At 42.5% G+C, this 10,643-nt stretch overlaps 1 protein-coding gene across 1 annotated transcript; it reads right to left on the reverse strand.

The window, feature by feature from the left end:
• Positions 1-843: 843 nt before the first annotated feature.
• LOC139417519 (nuclear factor 7, brain-like) lies at positions 844-10,314 on the reverse strand. The gene is made up of 8 exons (XM_071166779.1): positions 10,290-10,314; positions 6,464-6,615; positions 5,236-5,334; positions 4,609-4,737; positions 3,764-3,904; positions 3,372-3,500; positions 1,645-1,750; positions 844-1,376 (listed from the first exon to the last, which is right to left on the reverse strand). The coding sequence occupies exons 1-8, from the start codon at positions 10,312-10,314 to the stop codon at positions 844-846; spliced, it is 1,314 nt and encodes a 437-aa protein (XP_071022880.1).
• Positions 10,315-10,643: the final 329 nt, after the last annotated feature.

The raw sequence follows: 10,643 nt of genomic DNA on the forward strand, positions 1-10,643 counted from the left end.
TATGTGAGTTGTTAAGCAAATTCTTACTCCTGAACTTGAGGCTTGCCACAACAAAGGGGTTGAATACATATTGACTCAAGCGTTTCATTTTTTATTAATTTGTACACATTTCTAAAAACATAATTCCATTTTGACATTGTGTGTTGGCCAGTGACAAATCGAAATGTAATCATTTTAAATTCAGGCTATAACACAACAAAATGTGGGAAAAGTCAAGGAGTGTGAATACTTTCTGAAGTGACTGTATACATATTATGAAAGTGCGTAAATATATGAAGACATAAAGGTATAGATACTGTATATAGGTAAATAGATACACTGCAATATATAGATATATTGTAGTTAGATTTCCTCAGTATACATTTCCCATCATCCATTTAGCTAGCTGTTTCAGTATTATAATGCAATTTATATACAGTATTTTTTTATTTTTTTTTACGTATTAAAACGGTGGGGGGGGGGTTCAGACATGTACTGTTTAAATCTAGCTTGTCAAATTCATTTGTTTTATTTTAGGGTATGAAGTTGCCTATTTGCTTCTTCCCATATAGCTCTTAAGATCCATACAGAAGTGTCTAGGCCAGCTGTTGTCAAAACAGGGCAAACCCATCCTCAACCCAAGGCTTTGCGGGTCAAAGTGTCAACTTGTCAAACTCTTCTCCAATGGTTTTCTCTTATTCTTGGTACTTTATTGATCAATGAATCTTATTGATTAACCAGAGTCCACTCCACACACCTGGTTGTCCAAGTCCAAATAAGCCAGTGATTGAAAGGCGGAGGAAAACCAGATCTGTAGTCAGCTTATGTTGGGGAGAATCTCTTAACCAAAGACCTGTGATGTCTTCAAATTGTAGAGACCTTGTGTGGCGAGATGATGGTGATGAGTGAGCGCCCGTCCAGCGGGGCAAACACCGGGTACAGCTTCTCCTTGAACTTGCCTGTGAATGTATAGATGTGGGTCTTGGTCTCTGCGTTGTAGAAGGAGATCTGTCCTTCCTCGTAGTCTAGATAGATCCCCATCCGGCGGGCCACCAGACCCAGGGGCAGGGGCGTCTCAGGCTTGGTACAGGCGTAGAACTGGTGCATGCTGCGCCACAGGGTCCAGTAGCCAGTCTGGGGGCTCATGGGGAAGCGGCCCTGGCGTTCGGCACTCGCCGTGGTCAGGCCGACCCGCCAGTAGCCGTTGTTGGCTATGTCGACTTCCCAGTAGTGCCGTCCGGAGGCGTATCCCTCCCAGCCCAGCACGCCAGGCCAGGCGTCGAAGCGCTGGGGACTGAAGGGCAGATTGGACTCAGATATGCCCTCCTGGACCTTGCGGTGGTCATCTGAGAGCTGGAGCCACAGGTGGTTGGTCATGGGGTCAAAGGTCACATCGGCTACAGAGAGGAGAGAGTTGACAACTTTTTGAAATGTGCTACACATGTTTTACTTTCACCATTTTAAATAACATTCTGTCATCCATTTTCCACTCTTTGTCTTTTCTATCCTAGCAGTACCAATATTTTGTTGTAAGTTTAAGGTTTGGGCAAAATGTGTGAAATTGCTTTAAATGTATACTTTTATTCATTCTTCTTCTCTGTGATTCTTTTTAAATGTATTAATAGTTCATATTAAAGCATGTGTCCAAAATAGACGGATAGTTACCTGATGCACTGATCATCCAGTTCCACACTGAGTTAGGGATGTATCTTGGAGTGCCTGCCTTCCAGGTGCACTGCTTCGCTGACAGCCACAGCGGAGAAATGCCACCCTGAAAATAGGAACACAGAGAAAGTGTATGAATGTAGGTAAAGAATTGTCTTTAATAGTTTCATTTCCACCATATTACTGTGAGCTGAAATGGTATACAGCGTATTCGAAAAGTATTCAGACCCCTTCCCTTTTCCCACATTTTGTTACGTTACAGCCTTATTCTAAAATGGCTTAAATACATTTTTTCTCACGTTAATCTACACATACTAACTCATAATGACAAAGCGAAAACTGTTGTTTTGCTAATTAAAAAAGTATTCAGACCCTTTGCTATGAGACTTCAAATTGAGCTCCAGTGCATTGTGTTTCCATTGAACATCCTTCAGATGTTTCTACAACTTTACCTGTGGTAAATTTAATTAATAGGACATGATTTGGAAAGGCACATGCGTGTCTATATAATACCCACAGTTGACAGTGCATGTCAGAGCAAAAACCAAGCCATGAGGTCGAAGGAATTGTCCGTAGAGCTCTGAGACAGGATTGTGTCGAGGCACAGATCTGGGGAAGGGTACCAAAACATTTCTGCGGCATTAAAGGTCCCAAAGAACACAGTGGCCTCCATCATTCTTAAATGGAAGAAATTTGAAACCACAAAGACTCTTCCTAGACATGGCCGCCCGGCCAAACTGAGCAATCAGGCAAGAAGGGCCTTGGTCAGGGATGTGACCAAGAACCCGGTGGTCCAGAGTTCCTCTGTAGAGATGGGAGAACCTTCCAGAAGGACAACCATCTCACTCCACCAATCAGGCCTTTTATGGTAGAGTGGCCAGACAGAAGCCACTCTTCAGTAAAATGAACATGACAGCCCGATTGTCGTTTGCCAAAAGGCACCAAAAGGACTCAGACCATGAGAAACAAGATTATTTGGTCTGATGAAACCAAGATTGCACTCTTTGGCCTGAATGCCAAGTGCCACTTCTGGAGGAAACCGGGCACCATCTCTATGGTGAAGCATGGTGGTGGCAGCATCATGTTGTGGGGATGTTTTCAGCTTGCAGGCTCTTGAAGACTAATCAAGATCGAGGGAAAGATGAACGGAGTGAAGTACAGAGAGATCCTTGATGAAAACCTGCTCCAGAGCGCTCAGGACTTCAGACTGGGGCGAAGGTTCACCTTCCAACAGGACAACAACCCTAAGCACACAGCTAAGACAATGCAGGAGTGGCTTCGGGACAAGTTTCTGAATGTCCTTAAGTGGCACAGCCAGAGCCCGGACTTGAACCCGATCGAGCATCTCTGGAGAGACCTGAAAATTGCTGTGTAGCGAGCTGACAAAGCTTGAGAGGATCTGCAGAGAAGAACGGGAGAAACTCCGCAAATCAGGTGTGCCTCGAGTCTAAAGGCACTGCATGTATATTTGATAATGTAGACTATATAACTGTATGGCTGATTCTCAATCTATGTTTAAGAGGAAATATTGCTAATTTCAATGGATTCTGGCAAGTGTACGACTTCAGAAAAGAAGTTGTACATAACATTCTGAGTTATGTTTTATGAGGAGCTCTAATAAACTACTTCTCTAACTTAGTGTTGACCACTTTTACAGCTTTTTCCCTTCATTTTTTGGGAGGTGTGTATGTTTTTGTGTTTGCTTGTGTGTGTGTGTGTCGTCTCACCTTGCAGTCCTCCTTGAGCAGTGACCAAGTAATGAACTCCAGTAAGGGCAGGAGGTTGATCAGTCTCTTCTTCCTCAGACCCAGCAGACGCAGAACATTGCCTAGCTCATTGCTCTGCACCCCACAACGCTTTGTAGACAAACACATGGCCAGACAGACGTTAATACCAAGTAATCTCTATCCTATCACACTTTTTAGCCCTTATGCTAAATGGTATCTATTTGGTAGCAAATCTGCAGATAGCAGTTAACCAATGCTGTTTGAATGCTAGGTTATACAAATTGCTATCCGTTTGGAACAGTTTTTCCCCCATTTCCATCCTCTGTAATGTCCCTTTGTTTCTCATATACATTTGTATCCTTGACCTTGACCCGTCACCCCTGACCTCTCACCTCTGAGGCGCTCTGCAGCTCCTTGGCCCACTCCATGATCCTCTGCTGCACTTCCTCATCGGGATCCATCTCGCCATCCTTGTTTTCTTCTTCCTCCTCCTCCTCACATCTCTCCTGCACCCAGGGCCTAGCCTTCGCCAGCTGAGGAGGCACAGAGGAATACAGTTGAAGGTTTTCAGTCACATTCAACGTAATTTATTTATGAATAAATTCTGTCTGAATTTAAGCATGCTCCCTCTTATTCTCTCGCTCTCCCTCTCTCTCCATCCCCTTCCGGAGGATCTGATCCCTAGGACCATGCCTAAGGACTACCTGGCCTGATGACTCCTGGCTGCCTCCAGTCCACCTGGTTGTGCTGCTACTCCAATTTCAACTGTTCTGCCTGCGACTATGGAACCCTGACCTGTTCACTGGACATGCTACCTTGTCCCGGGCCTGGTGTTTATGACTCTCTCTCTCTCTCTGCTGTCTCGACCTCTGAATGACCCTGCTCGTCAGCTATGAACGTTTGAACATCTTGAAGAACAATCTGACCTTAATGGCCATGCACCATCTCCACCCGGCACAGCCAGAAGATGACTGGCCAGCCCTCAGAGCCTGGTTCCTCTTTAGGTTTCTTCCTAGGTTCCTACCTTTCTAGGGAGTTTGTCATAGCCACCGTGCTTCTAAATCTGCATTGCTTGCTGTTTGGGGTTTTAGGCTGGGTTTCCGTACAGCACTTTGTGACATCCGCTGATGTCACAAGGGCTTTATAAATACATTTGATTAATTGATAGTTATGATACTTCAAGCGAACATTTGATAGAGTACACACAAAAACAAGTCAGTATTCGTTTTTTTCTCGCCTTGTCGACGCTGTTGAGCTCATTGGCCCACAGCACAATGAGTTTCCTGCTCTCTTCCAGACTGCGTTCTGTTTTCAGTTCCACCGGGGTCTCTCCTTTACTGGTGCCCTTCCCCGCATCACTGCCACTCTGCAACAAGACAACACAGCAACCAGGTCAATACCATACTGTACATTCTCAATAGTGTGTATAGCTATCTCATCTCAATCACCTTAAAGTCAAAGCAATGTTGTAGAAATTCCTGCAAAAAGGCGAATTCAAATGAATTCAAAAAGGGATGGTCGAGAGTGTTTTTTGTTTACGTAACCCTGTTACTGCCTGGGAGGCCAGAAGCCAGGTCAGCACTCCCCGCCATATCTCCAACCCCATCTGGCCCCCCTTGCATTTCAACACGTTTTCATATCATATGCTATCCCCCCCCCCCTCCTCAAAGTTTCCTAGTGACTGACAGAAGCCCCTCTAAGCCGGGCCTACTATTTTTCCTTCACCTCACATTTTGCATTAATACAAATAAAGGACCAAATAACACTCACTAATACTAACATTGTACATGTGTATATATCTGAACCTTCTCAGTGACTGCTTTTGTTCCCTCCTCCCTCTCTCCCTTTCAGGGTCCTACTATACCTTGCAGACATGGGCCACCTGCTCCTTCCAATGGTTGATGAAGTGGACACATTCCTGCAGACTGCGCAGGTTCTTCATGCCATTCTGATGAGGGTGTTGCTACAAAGGACACACGCACACACATACAGTATGAACAGTGTGGTGGATGAGTCAGATGTTTTATTTACATAATAGGCTTATGTAAATACTTGTCATTAGAATGTTTCCCTTTGGAATATAAGGGATGGCAGTTGCACTTATCCCTTCTCAGCTAGGGCTCAGTCACTTGGGGCCCGGAGAGGTCAGGCTTGTCTTCATATGTGAATGTATCTGTCAAACCATCTGGTGATATGCAGAATATCAGAAGGGGAGGAGGACAGAATGGAACATTGTCTTCTTATGTGAATGTGTCTTTACCTATTCCTAAACCATGTGAAGGGATGGCGTGATTAATGGGGAACCAATTAATTGTCTCCACAATGTCTGTACGCCAGTCACTCCCTCCTTTTCCCATTGGGGGGAGGAGTATGGCGGTGTCTGGAACCATTGTATGACCCCTCTGATGTTGCACTTGTCTTTCATAGTATATGACCTAGAGGCTCACTCCCCTCAGTGAGCTTGTCCAGGAGTGGGGTGTACTTGAGATGGGAGTATCTAGAGTTGACAATTGATATATGCCATTGGATGAGTTGGTGTTCTTGTACTATGAATTACCAGGAACGAGATTAGAACCTCGTCTTAGAGACCAAACTGAACGATAATTTATAGCTAATGCTATCTGGCTATGGGATACTCCTCTCTCAAGTAAAAGGCCCTTTGTGAAGAGTTCCTAAGATCTGTGGTTCGTCATGTAAGTTGAGAGGGGTGTATCTTGGCTATAAAATATCTTTGTATTCTTATGCAGGGACTCTCAGAATTAATTATAGACACTGAATTGATCTGAGAGTCAAAGGGCTATTGTGAAGCTCATATTATTAAAGATGAAGTTTAAGTATAACTCTGACTGGTGTGTGGTTTGTAACTCTCCTCATTTGGTAATACAGGAAATTGCTACGACAACAGGTAGGCAGGTAAAGGTAGAAAAACAATTGATATATGCCATTGGATGAGTTGGTGTTCTTGTACTATGAAGTACAAAGGAACATATACAAGAGTAGACAATTTAACAGGAAGAGTTTGGGATGGACTGGATGCTGATGTAATGCTGTGAGTGGATGGAGGTGTGTGTGCGTGCATGTGTGTAGCCTACCGATGAGCGATGTGTGGAGGGGGCACTGCTCTTGCGGGGGCTGGTAGGGGCTGAGCTGTGGGCCTGGAGGTCCTCTTCAGGAAGGTTCCAGCGCACCGCCCCAATGGATTGACTCTGGGTAGAGCTCTCCAACTTCAGCTGGGAGTTAAGCTCTGGAGGTGAAATAGTGATACAATTAGATTAGAGTGGATGAGGGGAGGGGATGCACATACATTTTATCAGAGTCAGATTTAACTAAGCGTATACATTTAACTACGTCAGATTTAATTAAATCAAATGAGTTATTGCTTAAAGGCCCAGTGCAGTCAAATTAAATTTCCTGTGATTTATATATATTTCCACACTATGAAGTTGGAATAATACTGTGAAATTGGGAAGATTGTGATAATTCCCTTTTAGTGTAAGAGCTATTTGAAAAGACCGCCTGAAATTTCAGCCTGTTGTGGTGGGATGGAGTTTTGGCCTGCTGGCGACATCACCAGGCCGTAAATGAGTTAATAGACCAATAAGAAAGAGAGCTAGTTTTAACAGCTAGTTTTCAGTTTTCCCCTTCCCACAGACCCCTTCCAAACAGTCCTGTCAAAATTCTTGCTCGAGAAATTGCTCTTTGTTAACCCACTGAACACGTAGGTCCATTCAATGTCTATTCCATGTTGGATCAACGTAATTTCGTGAAAGGACGTGGAAAAAACATTGATTCAACTTGTGTGTACCCGTTGGAAAGAAGCAATTGATACACTTTTGGACCATTTTAATGGGAAACAATCACAGTAATTGTTACCAGAAATGATTTGATATTGAGAATTTAAAAAAATGTCTGCATTGGACTTTCAAAAGATAAACAATTATAAAATAGTAACTATTTGCTCTATTGTTCATTGTTAAATATTACGAAGCGGCCAAGTCCTATGAACGGATACAGTAGATAGATTCATTGTTCGATGCTTGTATTTGATGATTGCCTAACTATTGGACGATTGTGATCTATCTGATTAGATAAAGATTTAATACCATTTTGGAATCAATTAATTATCCATATTAGAACAATAGATAATTATCCATGTAGTCACATTTAATATAATGGCATGCGATTCTAAATACTCTAGTTCTGAACAAAGGTTACATACACTACCGTTCAAAAGTTTGGGGTCACTTAGTAATGTCCTTGTTTTTGAAAGAAAAGCAAATTTTTTGTCCATTAAAATAACACCAAATTGATCAGAAATAAAGTGTAGACATTGTTAATGTTGTAAATGACTATTGTAGCTGGAAACGGCAGATTTGTTATGGAATATCTACATAGGCATACAGAGGCCCATTATCAGCAACCAACACTCCTGTGTTCCAATGGCACGTTGTGTTAGCTAATCCAAGTTTATAATTTTAAAAGGCTAATTGACCATTAGAAAACCCTTTTGCAATTATGTTAGCACAGCTGAAAACTGTTGTCCTGATTAAAGAAGCAATAAAACTGGCCGCCTTTAGACTAGTTTAGTATCTGGAGTATCAGCATTTGTGTGTTCGATTACAGGCCAAAATGGCCAGAAACAAATAACTTTCTTCTGAAACTCGTCAGTCTATTCTTGTTCTGAGAAATGAAGGCTATTCCATGCGAGAGATTGCCAAGAAACTGAAGATCTCATACAACGCTGTGTACTACTCCCTTCACAGAACAGCGCAAACTGGCCCTAACCAGAATAGAAAGAGGAATGGGAGGCCACGGTGCACAACTGAGCAAGAGGACAAGTACATTAGAGTGTCTAGTTTGAGAAACAGACGCCTCACAAGTCCTCAACTGGCAGCTTCATTAAATAATATCCGCAAAACACCAGTCTCAGCGTCAACAATGAAGAGGCGACTCCGGGATGCTGGCCTTCTAGGCAGAGTTCCTCTGTCCAGTGTCTGTGTTCTTTTGCCCATCTTAATCTTTTCTTTTTATTGGCCAGTCTGAGATACGTCTTTTTCTTTGCAACTCTGCCTAGAAGGCCAGTATCCCAAAGTCGCCTCTTATGTGAAGATGTCGTGATGCATGAGGCAAATGGTGGTCACACCAGATACTGACTGGTTATCTGATCCATGCCCCTACCTTTTTTTTAAGGTGTCTGGGACCAACAGATGCATATCTGTAATCCCAGTCATGTGAAATCCATAGATTTTGGCTTAATGAATTTATTTTAATTGACCGATTTCCTTATACTGTAGCTCAGTAAAATCTGAGGGATGATTTTCTTTTTGACTAAAACATAATAATTTCAAACCTTGCTTACATTTGTATATGATCACATATATACAGTGCTTTTGGGAAAGTATTCAGACCCCTTGACTTTTTCCACATTTTATTACATTACAACCTTAATCTAAAATTGAATCAATTTAAAAAGTCAACAATTTTTTTTGCTAATTTATAAAAAATACAGAAATACCTTATTTACATAAGTATTCAGATCCTTTGCTATAAGACTCGCAATTGAGTTCAAGTCCATCCTGTTTCCATTGACCATCCTTGAGATGTATCTACAACTTCATTGGAGTCCACTTGTGGTAAATTCAATTGATTGGACATGATTTGGAAAGGCACACAGCTGTCTATATAAGGTCCCACAGTTGACAGTGCATGTCAGATCAAAAACCAAGCCATGAGGTTGAAGGACTCAGGATTGTGTCTAGGTACAAATCTGGGGAAGGGTACCAAAATATTTCTGCAGCATTGACAGTCCCCAAGAACACAGGGACCTCCATCACTCTTAAATGGAAGAAGTTTGTAACCACCAAGACTCTTCCTAGAGCTGGCCTCCCAGCCAAACTGAGTGATCGGGGGAGAAGGGCCTTGGTCAGGGAAGTGACCAAGTACCCGCTGGTCCTCTGTGGAGATGGGAGAACCTTCCAGAAGGCCAGCCATCTCTGAAGCACACCACCAATCAGGTCTTTAAGGTAGAGTTGCCAGACGGAAGCCACTCCTCAGTAAAAAGCACATGACAGTGCGTTTGGAGTTTGCCAAAAGGCACCTAAAGACTCTCAGACCATGACAAACACGATTCTCTGATCTGATGAAACCAATATTAAACTCTTTGGCCTGAATGCTAAGATTCACATCTTTACTAAACCTGGCACCATCCCTACAGTGAAGCATGGTGGTGAGAGCATCATGCTGTGGGGATGTTTTTCAGGGGCAGGGACTGGGAGACTAGTCAGGATCAAGACAAAGACGAACAAAGAAAAGTACAGAGAGATCCTTGATGAAAACCTCCAGAGCACTCAGGACCTCAGACTGGGGCGAACGTTCACCTTCCAACAGGACAACGACCCTAAGCACACAGCCAAGACAATGCAGGAGTGGCCCAGCCAGAGCCTGGCCTTAAACCTGATCGAACATCTCTGGAGAGACGTGAAAATAGCTGTGCAGCAAATCTCCAACCTGATGGAGCTTGAGAGGATCTGCAGAGAAGAATGGGAGAAACTCCCCAAATACAGGTGTGCCAAGCTTGTAGCGTTATACCCTAAAAGACTCAAGGCTGTAATCGCTGCAAAAGGTGCTTCAACAAAGTACTGAGTAAAGGGTCTGAATACTTGTGTAAATGTGATATATAATTAGCAGAAAAAGTCTAAAAACCTGTTTTTGCTTTGTCATTACGGGATATTGTGTGTAGATTGATGAGGGGAAAAAACGATTTAATCAATTTTAGAATAAGGCTGTAACCTAACAAAATGTGGAAAAAGTCTGAGTTCTTTCGAAAGGCTTTGTATATATGTATAAGACAATAATGTATAACATATCTAACATATCTAATATTATAATATAATACTGTTAATAGGGAACAATACTTACTAGACACCTTCAGAATGCTCTTCATCTTGAAAGTTTCCATCCTCAGTCCTGTATGGACAAGGTAGACTCCTTACAAAATATTCCACTTAACAATAGAGGCAAAGAGGCCACAGAGGATATTACTATGTATCCACATGTTGAATTTTACAAAATGGCACAACCTAATTAAAAACTGAAAGTCCACCAGCAAGCTTAGAATATACAACACAATGGTATGAAATATCTACACAAAATCGAAACGCAGATCTAAGACCAATGCCAGATGCCGTTGTTGAAGCTATGAAAATGACTTCAGTAGAGAGATATAATCTACACCATAATGAAAACTACAGCAATGGCTATGTCCTTACATCT

Source organism: Oncorhynchus clarkii, chromosome 9 (assembly GCF_045791955.1).
Source record: "Oncorhynchus clarkii lewisi isolate Uvic-CL-2024 chromosome 9, UVic_Ocla_1.0, whole genome shotgun sequence".
Taxonomy (NCBI): domain Eukaryota; kingdom Metazoa; phylum Chordata; class Actinopteri; order Salmoniformes; family Salmonidae; genus Oncorhynchus; species Oncorhynchus clarkii.